Source organism: Cotesia typhae, unplaced genomic scaffold, assembly GCF_013202065.1.
Source record: "Cotesia typhae breed Kobodo isofemale line unplaced genomic scaffold, CoteBio_Ctyphae scaffold_13, whole genome shotgun sequence".
NCBI classification, from domain to species: Eukaryota; Metazoa; Arthropoda; class Insecta; order Hymenoptera; family Braconidae; genus Cotesia; species Cotesia typhae.
Genome location: NW_027423774.1, coordinates 2,981,288 through 2,997,467, shown reverse-complemented (window position 1 = coordinate 2,997,467; position 16,180 = coordinate 2,981,288). Strand labels below are relative to the sequence as shown.

The following is a 16,180-nucleotide window of genomic DNA, read 5'->3' as shown; positions in this document are numbered from 1 at the left end:
AGCAGAAAACGAAGAATAGAGAACGGGAACGAAGAGGGTGGAAAATAAAGTAGATAAAAAATATTATTTAACGCTGCACCAGGAAAGGTGTTATACTGAGGAATACTGTGCCCACGGAATCTCTTCGGATGGGCGGAACAATGAGGATGCAAATGATCGGCCGAAGATCGATAAGGAGCGCGTGCGATCAGAATTTTCGAGCCACGGTCTTCTTAACAGAACCAACCGGTAGACAAAAGAGCTGCCGATGCCTAGATGACAATGCCGAGTTGCATTACGTATGCAGGTATGGATCTCTCGAATTCGTAACATTCTGCTCGATCTTTTCTTTCCCGATATAGAGTGCCCCAAGTTAATACTTTCGAAGATATTTATAATTATATATTGAACGGGGTAAAACAAAAAAATCTACTGTTTTAATTGTTTAAAGTTCATATTAAATTGAGTTTATATTTTAATAGCCTTCTACAAAATGCAGCAATATAAAAAAATTTTAGTCGTACTTACTTTTTGATTCCCATCTTTTATAATTTTAACAAATTTATTATTTTTCATGTGAGAACTATATTTTAAATTTTACTGTTTTCTATATTATAATTCTGATAAACAAGTGAATAATTTTCCCGACTAAATTAATATAAGAATACATGACAGACGACAATAGAACTTAAATAATGAATTATGAATCAGGAATATTTAACCGAACGAAGTATAGGACACAATGGTAATTGTAATAAAGAAGAAAAAGAAAGAACTATATAAAAGTGATTGGCTGTTGAGTTGTATGTTTCGCAAGTGTGGGTGTGGGTGTGTGTATCAATTAAAATGAAAGAATCCGTATACACGGGTAGTAGTATAGTCGGACGGTGATTCCATAGGAATCATCGAATCAGAATAGAAGTGAAGAAAAGAATATAAAATAAAATAAAAATGGGCTGCGAGAGGAGAGTACCGGCGCAAGGAACTACAATTAAGCTGGTTGGAACGTGGCTGAGTTGTTCCATTGAGAGAATTGGTCCGCGCGCAGGGAGCCAACTATTGAGCAGAATTGAGAGGCTAAGGGGGGTACCGGGGGCTTCGCAGATTATCAAGCATCAGTTGTTGGGAAGAATAACCACCCGGCAACCGTCATTTAACTTTAACGCTCCAACTGCCCCCTTTTCCCTCAGCGGGCTCTGATCGCTCCCCGCACTGCTCACCCTGAGTTACATCCCTCGAGGACCACCAAAAGTCCATGCTAATTAAATCTGCCTACGTATATATGTATACAATTCAATGTTTCACCTTCTCTTCTTCCGCTCGTTGTTTTGAATCTACTCTGGTTTTTCTGACTTTTCTTGGGTTATCAGATTTTTTATAGAATGTAAAATTTACCGACAATTTTCCAAGATTTTTTATATACCGACCAAGAAATTTTTCACATGAATTTATCTAAATTTTTATCTATACACTGACAAAAACGAATTAACTTAATTTAAGAGAAAAATTCTTAATTTCCTAAAAAAAAAAAATAAACTAATCAACTGTTTAGCCTAAGAACCTTGTAGGGAATGCAAAAACGATTCGATTGGTATATATTATATACCTTAGGAGTCTTAATACATGAGAGACTTAACTATTCTATAAACTTTTAGTTATTTCTCGTAGCGTACATAAAATTGTATCGGTATTGGTAAAGAAAAATATCCCCGAAGATGCGGGAGTCAGTCAGGTCAATGCGTTATATTCTTCTTGACAATGCCGTCATTTCGATGTATTGTGTCAGGTCTCCGTACCATGAATTTGCGGCGATGTACTTTCTTATTCACTCAATACAAAAGTTTTTACTACCGAATACGAGCTTTTATGCTGGTTCAATAAAATATCTGTACACATAATATAAAATGGACCACCAAATAAATTTTTATGTCTCGAGAAATACTGCTTTCGATTAAGCACCGAAGTATTGTTTATTAGAGGTGTGTGAATATCATTCGAATCGAATATTAATATTCGTAAGCTCGAATTATTCGCACACCCCTATTGTTTACTGTTTATTAAATTGTATAGATGGACTTGATAGATAAATATTTTTGAAAATTACTCAAAAAAATTTTAAGACTCTCAATCGTTTTACGAGAGGATTCAAATAGCGGATAAGGATAAATAAGAATCTTGGCTTTATAAGACGAGTGTACTACGTTAGAGCTTATTCTTGTTTCTCTTTTCATACTTGCGCTTTTCTGCGGTACAGTCTTTGTATATATATATAAATCTAAATATGAGGAAAGAAAAGAGGAGAGAGGGACCTAGTTTCTTAGGGGAACCACAAACTCAGCAACAATGAGAAAACAATGCGTTGACGTTACGGCGATGAGGCAGAGCCGGGCACACGAGCGAGAGCAGACAATGAACGGGGTAGTAACAAAGCGTCGAAGAAGGACATGAATGTAGTCATAACTGTGTGGACAATGGGCTGTTGGTATAGAGAGATACTATAAAACTTTTGCGAGAATAACTTTGAGTACTACATCAAGATATTGTTGATTTTATCTGCCAACAAAGATCTATGCAATTTTATTGTGCTATTAGTATTAATTACTGATGGGTGATTCAAAAGGAGAGATTATAAAAAATTGTGTGGAAGCGGAGATGAGTTATTTTTTAGCTTGGAATTATTGAGTTTTGAAAAAATTAATTTTTCTAATCTTATGTTAGATTTTTAAATTTTAATTTTGACTTTATCTGCATTTCAGAATTTTCAATCATAATTTTTCGTTGTATACAACGAATCAAGTTAATTATTTCATCAGTGTTATATTCTCAAGACCGATCAGCACTAACGCAACAATTACATCTTTCACTCTACTCTTATCAACAATATAAATAATTTTTTCATGATGATTTACAAAAGGATAAATAATCCGAAAAGTGGTAAGTTAAAAATAAACAAAATAAACGTAGCATTTTAAAGAAGTATATTATACTCTCGAGTTTAGATGTATGTTAAGTCTCTCGAGACGGTAAGAATAAGATAAAAGGTCAGTTATTTAGATGCAAAAGGAGCCGGAGTAGGCGGAAGAGGCAGAAGAGGAGCGGAGGAATGGAAGCTGAAGAAGAAATATGAAAAGTGAGTTTACAAAGTCGTGTAGGTATACCCAGTCTACGATGAGCTTTATGATTGAAAGACCGAGCCAAGGATAGAGTTAACAATGCGTGGAACAAAGAAACTGAATGTCAAGTGGATATTGTTGACGGTGACAATGCCGCTGAAATTGTCGGGGAACAAAGAGGTCGTATGATGACACTGCTGGCGAACGAGCGAGCTGGCGAATTGAGCGAGTTGCCCGTGGACAGCCCTCTTTCTCCGTCCTCCCCTTTGCCATCAGCCCTCTATCTTTCCCGCTTCCCAGTACATACACCCTCCGGATATTCCTCCCAGCTTGCGTGCCTCTGGCTCTCGAACTCTCTCACGAATACCTTCCGCGCTCAAAGTCTATTAACCCATTCAATCTCTTCACCGATATACTTCCAGTCTCTACTGGTGACAAAACACTCATCCTCTGCTCTTACCTGTCCGCAAGCGCTCGATAAATCAAGAGTATTATCCACTGTTTGTTGAAACTATTATAAATGATTTTTCCGAGTTAGAAATAGGGATTTACGTCATCAGGTCGTAAAGGAACCAGTGTAAAACTAATTTTTAAAATTTAAGGTCTCAAATAGAAAAATTTATTATTTGAATTGTAAATATCAATATCGCTACAAAAAAACCAGCTCGAAAGATGAAATCGCTTGTAAGTTGCAATGGTTCCAGCTCGTAAAATAAGTTATAGAAGGAAAGGCTGCGGGATTACGCTCAACTGTGCAAGAACTTTCAAAGGAAATCTTTCAGTGTACCCTGATAGCCAGCGCTTTCTCAGTAAGTGTTGACTCCCAGCAGTTACGGTTAAGTTATACATCAAGTTGGCGGTAATTCTTCACTCAACAACAGTTGTAAGCAAATTGACAGAAATCTACGGCCGCAACTTGAATACAAGTTAACAATCAAACTTGTAGTTAAATTTCCTTTCAACTTTACTACAATTTGAAGGAAATACTTGTACAGCAAGTTTTGACGTCTGTTTGCAGAGTAAGTTATAGGTAACTAATAGGTAATCGCTCGCTTTGCCAACTCTTTCCGTCAAGTTTGCTTCAAATTGCGGACGTAGATTGACAGTAAGTTATAGGTAAGGTGGCTATCAGGGTATATAAGTATAACATTATACAGAGCAGAGTGTAGCAACGTGTTCTGTATTCCCTCTTTCAGCGAAGATGATGACGACAGAGCAGAGGGAAAAGTGATTGCAATACCTATATCTTAATGTATCTATATAATATACCTATATTATATTTGAGGTAAAGGGGTTGCGATACCGTGCTGGTGAATCTAGGAAAGCCTTACTCACGAACATATGCAGATAATCGGTACAAAGCCTCGTCAGATTACAAAGGAAACCAACTCCGGGGTGGTTCTCTTTTAATACCAAAACTTGCCATTGTTACATCATGCTAAGAACGGTGTACCCTCTATATGCCTTAAATTTATAGAGATAACATAAAAATAAAAGTTTAGGATACAAATTTATAAGGAAGTTGATTTGAAATGTTATAATCATTAAAAACACCTAACATTAGAAATCGATGAACCAAGCCTTTATCTATAACCTTTTGCTGTACCGGTAGCACTCGACATTTTACTTTGATAATATAAAAGTCGCCGGAAGTCCATTAATCACCGGCTGGGTGTATTGTCGTATTCACCAGTCACCGGCATTCAGGACTCTTCAATATTATCAATATCCACCGTCAACTACCACCGACTCAAAGTACAGATCGTACAGAGTATATAAAGAGAGTTTATCAATAGAAACTCAGAGGACATGCTCATCGTCCTCCTACTGCTACTCCTACTCCTGCTTTCACCAGCCCGAAAGCTCCGAAGCTTTATACTCATCACCATTGATCTATTCCCCTCCTCTATCCTCGTGAAAATCACTTTGATTTGTTCCCATGTGTCTTTCATGGCCTTTCAAAGTTTAGAAGCTTTCATAAACTAAACCAGACCTCGGTACTTTACATTATGCTTACTTGATTGTAAGCAGTTTGTTTATTCTTTAAAATGATTAAACAAAAACATCTGAAGAAGATAAATATGTGTTTTTTAAAAACGTCAAATTTTTATCTAGTAAAATGGGTGAATTTTGTCGCTAAAATGGAGATTCTATCTAATAGAGTATTAAAAGTCCGAGCAAATGAAGATCAAGAAGGAATCTGATGGCGAACTTGGGGAAAAAAGGATTGTTCCGTTTCTTCCTTTGGTTTTCTTACTCTCAGAATGGCTTCCTAGATCTACATCTGAGAAACAGACAACACCCGGCGCTGAAGAAGTGAAACAATAGCTGGCTTTGTGTTTGAGGTGAAAAACCCGCTGGCAAAGAGACTGTGAGCGATTGAAATGCTCCGGGAGCCGTGTGTTGATCTTCTTCAGTTTTAACGTCGAGACGCTTTTTTTAGGTTTCAATGACCAAATGTGAATTCAAACAAAAATCTCTTGATGGATTCCTATTCTCTTTTGCCCTTTTTTCATAAAGATTAAAATGACATGGATGAATAAACATCAACAACAGACTACCTACGATCCTACATACGAGTGTTTTTTTCATTAAAAAAATTTACATATATTTCTCATGGCTGATTAATCAAAAATTTCTATTTTCATTCTCAAATATAACTATGATAATAAATTGTAATGAAATTAAATGACATCTTGCTGATTTTAGTGTTATAAATGAATTTGCAGACATCCGGCCATTTTTTAATTTTTTAAACAAATAAATCGGTATAAAAAGTTCTAAAAATTATTAAATATCTGCTAAATTAAATTAATTATAATTTATTTGTTAAAAAAATTATTAAATCTATTAAATGTCTGCTAAATTAATTTTCATATTGAATTTCTTTCATAATAAAAATAAAAAAATAATAAAATCGTCAATTGTTAGCTAATTTTAGATTTCAGTATTGTTATTATAACTATATATTTAAAACAAAAGATGGTGGCGGGGTACTCACTATTACCGCTGAGTCAGCTTCATATTTTTTTTACTAATTTCACAACAATCTGAAAATAAATTTATACTTTTCACTACTCCGTAGCTCAAAAATAATTAAAACCACCAAATAGAAGCACTATTATTATTAATTACGCTCATTAATTGTCATTAAGCCGGAAAATTCGCGGAGCTAAATTTAATTGTAACGGTCGCCGGACTGATCTGAAGGCAGTTACTAATTGCGTGCGCAGCTTATTTGAAAAAGCGACTTTAGCGCCAGTGGCGCGAAAAGTTTTAAATTCAAATTCAACATTAATTTTCATAAGAAATATCAGGACTAAAAACTCTAAAATAATTAGATCAATTAATTAATATTTATTCATAAGTCATTATTAATTTATAATAATAATAACAGTCATATATAAATCGAGGAAAACGTAGGGAAAATAATAAATTAATGTCTGACACGAGGACACCTGTTGAAATGAATGCACGGTCCGTATAATTGAGACCTCACGTATCCTTTTCGGCAGACGCATCCTCGGAAACAAGATTTAGACCGAGGACAAGGAAGTCCTGGAGCATTCGGATTCTCGGAGTAATTTTCACAAGTTCTTTGACATTCCGGATTACCATTACAAGAACTAATCTCTTCTAATTTATTACACTCCATAGGATCACTGAAACTCGTGCCTACAATTATTCAATTTTTTTAAAATAAATTATTAATTTTATTAAAGAAAAATAGAGTACCTTGAATTTGATCGTCGGTGTCGACTGAAATATTCTCTTGATCGCACTGAGCGTATACGTAAAATAGTTCAAGTGGTACCACCAAAAATATTACCAAAAACTTCATCGTTGAAAATTTAACTTTCAGTGAAGTGTCCAGTACACTCGCTGATATTTATATTACAAATAGTTGATGCAAATTACTGGTCAAGTAGATAATTAAACCAAAGGAAATACTAAACTGGTTTCGCCGATTAATTAAACAAATTTATTTTTTCCTGCTTAGCAATTATTCTTTCATTATCAGAGACATTACTTCTGGAGAAATGAAACTAAATTAAATAATTAACTTATCTGTTGCTTAAATTTAAAAAAAAAGGTAAGTAAGTTTTTTTGTTTATTTTTTTCATTAAGGAATTTGTATATTTTCCAGTTCAAGATTTACATGTAATTTTTTTTTTTTTTTTTTTTTTTTTTTAAATCAATTTATTATTAATATAAATATAAGAGTTTATTTACCATTTTATTGGAAATGAAGAAATTACACAGTTACTAATTCAAATAACATTTTACAAGACGTCTACTTTTCTTAACGTCACGTTAGTTTTGTGAAAGCCGTACTTTTTCTCGCTTTAAAAATAAAAATAAAGTTCAACGATTAATAAATTAGGCCAAAAAATTACAAATATGGCATGAAAAGTTTTTTTTATTTTAATTTTAAAATAATGATGATCGCAATCATTAATAAGAAAAAAAATAATGAAAAAATTTATCAAGACCATCAAAAATTATCACTAAGAAAATCTAATTAAAAAACAAGAAAAATCTAATTATATATATTTGTATACGTAATTAAATTTATATGTATATAAATATATAGGTATGTATATATATTTATATAAATAAATGTATTAATATATCTGACACTGCGTTAATAAATATCACTGACAATAGCAGCAGTTGATCATTAGGTATTGAAGAGAGTAAGAAGAATAAAAATAAAAGGGTGGGTCAGGTGGACATGGACATTTAAAATCGTTGAGCTAGTGCATGTTAATCAATTAATAATGATATGATAGATTTCTACCAAACTCTAGCAGCAGCTTCGCGCTTGATCAACACGTTCTTACTGCGCTGCTTCATGCGCTCAATAAAGTGATCCTTTCCCTCGAGTGGTGAGTCCTGTTTCCGAATCTCCTCATACTCTTGTTCCTCCTTTTTGACCTTCACCTTCTAACAACAAACGAGATTAACTTGTTTTTTTCTCTCTTCTCTCTTCATAACGATCAATTGCCGGTAATCATCATCGCGATCATCATCAATAGTAAGCGCTTGTGAAGAAGAATAAATATTACGCAGAGAGATTAAAGGTTATTAACCAACCTTATTGGCGTTGTCACCAGCCCCGGCGTCCCAACGCTCGTAATCATCCTCGTCGCGTTCTTCTCCTTCACTCAGCGGGCCGTCGTGCCTCTTGCTAGATGGAGGCGGTGGTGGAGGCGGTGCACTGCCTTCGTGGTTACCATCATGATTCTCCAGCATTTTGTTTATCTTTTCCTTAACTTCATCAACCTTCCTCATTGGGTCTGGCGAGTAACTGCGGTCGCTGTATCTGTCCCGGGAGCTTCCTCTGCGATCACGGAAATCTCGTCGGTCTCTGAAGTCGCGGTACCCTGGTCTGTTGTGGAAGAATCTTCCGCGGTTATTATTATTATTATTATTCCCGCGGCCTCGATTGTTAAGACGATTATTGTACCCGCGATTCCTATTATTGAACCTGTTGTGCTGGTTATTATTGTAAAATCTATTACGATTTTGGAAACCTCCTGGCCCACCACGATGATTTTGATTATTGAAATTCTGGAACCTCGGCTTGTAATAAGTGCCGCGGTTGTTGTTGTACGGGCGGAACTGTCGCTTCCTGTAGTACCCGCGGTCTCCAGACCTGCTACGACTGCGACTTCGTGAGTAGGACCTCGACCTGGAACGCGATCGTGACCTGCTGTAGGTTCCCGAGGGAGACCGGCTGTATTTCCTCTCATAGCTGCCAAAACGACGATTTGAGTAAGACCTGGAACGTGATCGACGTGGTGACCTGGACCGAGAACCACTGGAGCTGCTTCGTGACCTAGAACGACTGTGAGAACGTCTCATTGGACGTTCGCGGCTCAAACGCTTGATCATGGGACCACGAGAGCCAGCGCGTCTTCTCGGCTGTCTGGGGTGGTCATCCTCGCTCTCAGAATCTGACCTTGGGCCCTTTTGTGCTTTGGTCGAAGGCGGAAGTGGCGGCTCTGGGGGATGGCTTTGCCCGATGGGTTGGAATTTCCCACCAAGATTCGAGGTAAACTTGCTGTTGGTCGACGGCTGGGGAGCCATTGAGTTGTCTTTGTAAGATTGGAATTTATTTTGCGGCTGAGGCGTGGGGTATTTTACAGGGTTTTGCTTCGGAACAGGTTCTTTGACCACAGGAACAGTTGGAGTCATCATCGGCTGGCTCGATCGCTTGTCTTGCTGGAGTTCACGCTGCATCTGTTTGCGGACGTTGAAAGACTTGTCGACGGCAGCGCGTTGCAACTTTTCGTCCATATTGTGATTATCATCGCTGTCGATGTGAATGGTCTTCTTGTCTATGGGGTGGAGGTTTTGCCACTTACCCACTGAGTGAGAGGATTCTTTTTGACGGGCAGCTTGCGCTGCTTTCCATTTTGCGTTAAGTGCTGCGGTGTCTAACGTTGGAAGCTTGGGTTCTGAATGCATCAGCTGAGAGTTTTGCTCAAAGAGGTCTGGGATAGGCTTCCGTTGAACCTCTGCAAGGTAATCGTTGTATGTGCCTATTTATTGTAAATTTATTTTTGATTTTAATTGTTAAAATTTTTTGATTTTTCACAGATGAGAAGGTTAGAGAAATGAAATTTTTAAGAATGTTCAAGCGGTAATTCTAATTTTTTTTTTTTTGCAATTTTATAATTTTTATAAACAAATTATTTAAAGTATAATTTTTAATAAAAGTATTTTAAGATTTTATCTGATTTCAAAGTCTACGCATGAACATTCTTAAGTAAAAGTAAAAATAAAATAATGATTATATTAACCTTTACGCTGTTGAGAAGTCATCGGTACTCTAGGATCTCGTTCATGGTAAGCTTTGGCACCATCTTCGCGATCTCGGTGGTCTTTTTCTCTGCGCAATTCTTCCTCTCGTCGTGAGCTTTCGGCAAGTTTATCCGCATTACTAAGAGGGGAAGGAGGCATTTCATTATACTGAGCATAAAACCTAGTAGAATTATAAGAGAAAAAAAAATACAGGAACAAAATAACGGTATCTACTAAACAATTTACGACCATTTTTTTTTCAACACAAAGCTGCGACAATCTTTTTAAATATTTACGTAGAACTCATCACGGTGCAAAATTAATTAAAAAAATAAAAAAACAATTATTAGAAGCTGTGTTAAAAGAAATAAGTAGGAAGAAAATAGGACAGATGAGAGGATGTTGGTTTTTAAAAACTTACTTCTTCAGCACCGTGGTTTCTTTTTCCACTTTAGCGTAATAAGCACTCAATTTAGACTCTAGTTGCTCCAAGTCGGGCAATGATGATTTTTTAAGCGCTTCTAAATCACGCTCAAGCTTATCCTTATTTCTACGCTTCTTTCTTTCTTCCTTCTTTTTCTTCTTGCGTGATTTTTTCTCTTCTTTCTCTTTGTCCTTGCCCTTCTTTTCTTTCTTTTTCTTCTTCTTTATTTTATCTGTCTCGGAATGTTTTTTCTCCTTTTCCTTCTCGCGCTTCCAACGAGCTGTCTCCTCCAAAAACTTTCTTACCTGTCAATAAAAATTAATTAATAAATAATTAAAGACAGAAAAATCTTTAAAAACAATTCCAATAAATAAATATAAACATACTTTGTCCTCATAATCGCTGTCATCCTTAGTCTGTTCAAGGAATTTCCTTACTTTAGTTTCATAATCATCCATTTTGTCCCTCGAGTTTCCAGAGTAAGATTGCGAGCTCAAAGGATCGTGAGACCCACTGCTAGCAGAAGCAGCCGGAGGATTATTGTACTGAGCCATGCGTTTACTGAGCGGCGAGAGTGAACCGCGGTGATCTTTCTTGTGCTTTCTCTTCCGGTTTGGCGATCGTGAGGCTGATCTACCAGAACTACCGGAAGAAGAAGAGCTGCTCGAATCAGAGCTAGAAGAGCTCGAGGATCCACTGGATGAAGAACTTGAGCTAGAACTCCACCTGGCCTGTTTTTTGGACCTTGATTTTCGCTCTTTTTTGCGCTTCTTTTTGTCCTTTTTACCCTCTGATTGCTCAGCTTCACCATCAAACGTTTTGAACGGCTCCAAAGAATTAAATGGTGCCGCAGTTACACCAGATGTTTTGGTCTTAATATATTCAATTGAGTTTCTGGCCTCCTCATGCGTTGGGACAATATTCAGACAATTTTCATAAGCTTTTTGAGCTTCCTCGAATTTCTTTTCGTCTTCGTAACTACGTCCCAAAGCTACTAAAGTCTCAGCCATGTATTTTCGCGCATTCGCATGCGTTTGATTCAATTTTAAAGCTGTTTCAAAATCTTCAATTGCTTTTTTAAAGCTTCCACTGTTGGCATATCTGATTGAAGAAATAATTATTTATGTATTTCAGACTTAAAAAATGATCAAATGTTGAAATAAAAAATCACTAAAATTATTTTTTTTTTTAATTTTTGAAGCTCAAAAAATAAATATTTAAAAATGAAAAAAAATTCAGAAAAATTATGAATGATAGTAATAAAAAAAAAAGAACTTACAAAGCTCCACGTGCTACGAGACCCTCAACATTTTTGGGATCAACGGTAAGTGCCTTGTTAAGACACTGAAAGGCTTCAGTATGTCGTCCAGCCTTAAAATGATCAATCCCCTCGGCAACGCTCTTGAAAGCCCACTTGCTAGCCTGTGTCTGTCTCAACTCATTGGCATATTCATTGGGTGGAAAGCGTTCTCTGGAACCACAAGAGAGAAATTACATCAGACAAGTCACTATCGATGAGCTTGAAATGGTATCTCTTGTAAATTTTTAAAAACCAATTATTTTTTTTTTTAAACTGGTTTTTGATATTCACCTCAAGCCCACCATTAAAGAATAGTGTTTCCGTCCAAGACCCATCAAGTCGCTAAGATATTTAATGTTGTTGGGATTGTTGAAGCCAGTACTTTTCTCCAAGATTGTTTCATAACTCTGTCCTTTGTTGTCCATCGCTTTCCTACGTGATAAAGCCAGATGTAAATAAAGTTAAAGGTGCCTTGCTACTTGCCGCAGTATCACGACTCTGTATTATTTTACATCACTGGGTCCCCGGACGACAAACCAAAGTTCGCGTCAAAAAATAAACGTCTTAGCCTTTTATTTTTCACCTTTTCTTTTCCTTTAACTTATAATTTCAAAATAGCTTTTAGATTTTAATTAATCAATTCAATTCAGTTAAATATTAATTACAGTTAAAATCAATAATAATTATTATTATTATTTTCTTAGACTATAACGTTAGAAAACAACCTAATTATTGAACTCGTCTCTCACCTTTGATTTATAAGACGAAATATATTTATAAAAAATATATATTATATTGTTTTTAATGTTATTCTACCATTTGTCAACATTGTAACGCACTGACAGCCTATTGTTGTGCTCTATATTAATATTACTTTGTTTATATAATTTACTATTTTATTAATAATATACATCAACATAAATGTATAGACATAAATAATTTGTATTGGTGTAATAAAATAAATTGCCTGAGCTTTACGTCCCCAAGTTGGTCAAATAAAATAGCTCATTGGTATTGTCAACATCAGTTACATTATTTTTTATACTTTTTGTCAATGCTGTAAGTTTAAATTAGACATTAATCATTGTAACAAATTGATAAATCGTTATCAATTAATAACATTTTTTTATAGATATATAATAAAACCGTAAAGGTGTTGAAACTTTAAGTTACTTGGTCTCTCAAACAAAAAATAATTTTTTAAACAATTTTATTTTTATTTTTAAATTAAAAATTGCTGACAAAAAAATAATAAAAAAATACACTAATTAGTAATTTTATTAAATAAGTTATTTAATATTTGAAAAAAAAAAAAATAGATAAATAAAATAAAATAAAATAAGAATAGAGACCAAACAACTGTGCAAGTTTGTTATACCTACCGTGTTGACAATGAAATCTTATAAACGCCATCAACAGGCGCAACATCATATTGTAATGAATATATACGTATATTAAGTTCAATCACAGAGGATTGTTCAACTCAATTCTTATCTGTGGCTTTAAACAAACATTTCAGCTGGTGCTTTGGCAATATTTAAGTCACAAACGTAGATAACAACAATGGGTTGCATGTGAAGTAGAGGTGTGTGCATAACACAGCCGTGATTACCAATAAACTCTCAATCAAAAAATTCAAACTCATTGTCTTAAAGTTTTTTTTTTTTTTTTTTTTTTTTTTTTTTTTTTTTTACATAGATATGTGAATAAATCATAAACTCATCATCTTATTAACTCATCGACTATTGAACATATTTTTTTCTATGTTATACCGATTGCCTGCCACCTGGATTCATAAAAACTTATCAGAGACATCAAACAATCTGATTTACTGACGAATCGTTAGTATCACAATGATATTATCCCTTGATTTATTGATAAATCATTTCTAATAAAATTGTTATTGCATTGTAAATTTAAATCTTGATTGAACAAAACAACTGTTGATTTGAAAATTAATTTCAAGTAATTAATTATTTTTTGAATTATTTTTTCAAATGGTGATTTGATCAATTTAGCACAAAAATATTTAAACGACGTGATGGTTACAGTTATTAAAAAACTGGACAGTGTCTTCAAATCTGTGTTTAAAATTGAGATAAAACTTACTTGTAGGCTTCTGGTAAGTCTTCTGAATGTATCAGACCCATTGGAGGGTGCGGAGTTTGTCCGTCCCGAGGGGAAACTTTCATATCAGCGACGATACGCTCAGCGTCAACGTTTACTTCGCTAACAACCACGCAAACCAGATCATTGGCCATGTAACCCCGACTTACGCCTTTCTTGTCAACGGCTGGTACTGTTGCCGTGTTTAATATCAGTGCCTGTAATTTTTTGTCAATTAATAGTAAATAATTAATTGCTCCAAGATAAAATTTATTATGTTAGAACTCGTCATACCTTTACCCCTAAATCACTAACAACTCTCGGGCAATCGCTGCAATTACATAGAACTTTTAATAATAATCCAGTAGTACTTTTGCCCATTACTTGTGCAAAAAGAATGTCTCCTGCTACTAAACTCTAAAAACAAAAAAAAATAAATTAAATACTCATTATCTCATGATAATTTTAGTATATAAATAAAAATATTAATTCTGCTACGTACTTCTAGAAAATTCTTTATACGTTGTGATTTTTCCATCGTGACAAATGAATCAAGCCCCGGCATTGTTGCATAAAATTCTGTAAATAATTTTTATATTAAAAATTTTTATTAATAAATTTTAATTTTTTATAAATCTCTGATATTTAATGTTGTAAAAATTACCTTCATCACCAAGCTCTTGCTTGATTGGTTCATTATTTCTGTCTAAATTAGATTTATCATAAAGAGTATCTGCTTTTTTAGCAATAAACTGCTGAAGTTTAAGTCTCTTTCCTCTGTCTCCAAAACTATAAAAAATAATTTTTTTTTTATGATTAACTCCAGCTTTCCTTACTAAATAATAATTATAATTAGAGTAGTAATAATAATTACCTGAGGGTCTTCTGACGCTGTTGATATATTTCAAAGCTCGGATCTTTAAGATTGAGCATCGCAAGTTCATTTTCATTGCGTTCACCTTCCCAAACTTTTTGCAACTGCTGACCGTGGTAATTCAAGGCCTGTCCCACTAGCCGTGGGTCCATAGAATCCATGGTGACCCGTAGTGATACCTAGTCTGGAATACTGCACAAATCCAAAATGGTATTTTCCTTTTACAATTTTAAAATCCCCAGCAATTGGTATTAAAAATCCTCAAAGACCTTCTTTCTCCTCAAATACTTCCTTTATATCAAAACAATTATGATTTTCTCTTATCATATCAAGACACCGGCTATATCGAAGGTCAAGTCGGCTCTCTGGAGATCTACATCTCGTGCATCACCAATTGCCGAACAAATTTAACCAAAAAAAAATCTTTATCCAGGTTGATGATAATGCTAATAATTAATTTCAAATTATCAGCGTTAAATAAACTGATAAAAATTCACTTACTTTTTTCAATAATAATATTTTTATAAAATATATAATTTGTGAAATAATAAAACAAAGTCGACGGGCTATCGATCAAACCGTTTAAACAAAATGGTCGACAATCTGTCTCTCTGTCTCTGCTATTTAATAAAAGACGATGCTGCTGCTGCTACTGCAGTTTCAACACTAGTCTCATTTTTTTTTTTTTTTTTTTTTACCTTCTAGGTATAAGCACTCACAGTGCAATTGAATACTGAATACTGAATCTCATATATAGAACAATTACATACAATTACTGAACGTTGGATTTTTTGAGATTAAAAAAATAAAAATAAATTCTTAAATCCAATAAAACTTGACTACTCACCTCAAAAAAATGTTAACTCGCTCAACTGATGATTATTTTCTTTAATTATTATTATCAGACGATATTTTTCGTATCAGAGTCCAAATGCTAATTATAGCTTTTTAATATTTATTGATAATGTGTAATGGCCATCATGGCCAACAGTTATGTGGCAAACGGAAAGACGTATTAGACCAGCAACAGTAATGGCGTGTCAACTACAACTACCAACGCCATCAACCATCAACTAGCGCTGTTTCTTCCAATCAGAGTCCAGATTCTGGCAGACAAAAAAAAGTAGTCTGTGCGCAATTGAAACTCGCGCACACCCGGTAAGTACTCGGGCCTTCGACTAGATACTTATTACTTACCTGGTGATATCTATTTTTTTATTTTCTAGCTCTAGCTTCAAGGAAATGCTTTATTTACACAGTCTTTAGTTATCTGTCCATCTATACCTGCTTATTGTACTAGATAGATGGTCTTTACTCTATAATCTAATCAATTATTTAATATGATTCATTTGATCTAATCTAATATTATTATTTTTAAATAATAACAATTATTATTATAATTATTATTATTATTATTATTATAAAGGAGTAAAAAAAATTTTGCGAATGAATTAAAGTCAGCTAAGTCTCAAACTTATCGATTTAACTCGATATATATCGACTTATCGAAAAAAAATGATTTCTTATTGGTTGAAATTAAGGTGCGCGCGCAACGCGCAATTTAAATATGTAGT

General features: G+C 34.4%; 3 protein-coding genes across 14 annotated transcripts in view; all 3 read right to left on the bottom strand.

Moving 5' to 3' along the window:
* The window catches only part of Soxn (SRY-box transcription factor soxNeuro), a 216,668-nt gene extending 210,293 nt beyond the window's left edge, over positions 1 to 6,375 (bottom strand). The window contains exon 1 of the transcript XR_012480518.1: positions 6,094 to 6,375. The gene's annotated coding sequence lies outside the window, so the exon portion shown is untranslated. The remainder of the gene's footprint in view (positions 1 to 6,093) is intronic.
* A 54-nt stretch (positions 6,376 to 6,429) lies between these two features.
* Positions 6,430 to 7,121, bottom strand: LOC141534977 (uncharacterized). The gene is made up of 2 exons (XM_074254665.1): positions 6,828 to 7,121; positions 6,430 to 6,767 (listed from the first exon to the last, which is right to left on the bottom strand). The coding sequence occupies exons 1-2, from the start codon at positions 6,931 to 6,933 to the stop codon at positions 6,529 to 6,531; spliced, it is 345 nt and encodes a 114-aa protein (XP_074110766.1). The 5' UTR covers positions 6,934 to 7,121; the 3' UTR covers positions 6,430 to 6,528.
* Positions 7,122 to 7,304: 183 nt separating this feature from the next.
* On the bottom strand, positions 7,305 to 15,611 carry LOC141534971 (uncharacterized). Of its 12 annotated transcripts, XM_074254649.1 has the most exons (14): positions 15,454 to 15,604; positions 15,108 to 15,381; positions 14,607 to 15,029; positions 14,397 to 14,521; positions 14,235 to 14,311; positions 14,027 to 14,149; positions 13,736 to 13,950; positions 11,918 to 12,058; positions 11,606 to 11,797; positions 10,713 to 11,427; positions 10,324 to 10,631; positions 9,902 to 10,083; positions 8,190 to 9,640; positions 7,305 to 8,039 (listed from the first exon to the last, which is right to left on the bottom strand). In XM_074254649.1, exons 3-14 carry the CDS (start codon positions 14,765 to 14,767, stop codon positions 7,890 to 7,892), a joined length of 3,840 nt encoding a protein of 1,279 aa, XP_074110750.1. In that variant the 5' UTR covers positions 14,768 to 15,029; positions 15,108 to 15,381; positions 15,454 to 15,604; the 3' UTR covers positions 7,305 to 7,889. The 12 variants fall into 12 exon arrangements, with proteins under 12 accessions (XP_074110750.1, XP_074110749.1, XP_074110748.1 ...); XM_074254648.1 differs by having other exon boundaries at positions 14,607 to 15,352; positions 15,454 to 15,611; XM_074254647.1 differs by having other exon boundaries at positions 14,607 to 15,346; positions 15,454 to 15,607.
* Between the last annotated feature and the right edge of the window lie 569 nt (positions 15,612 to 16,180).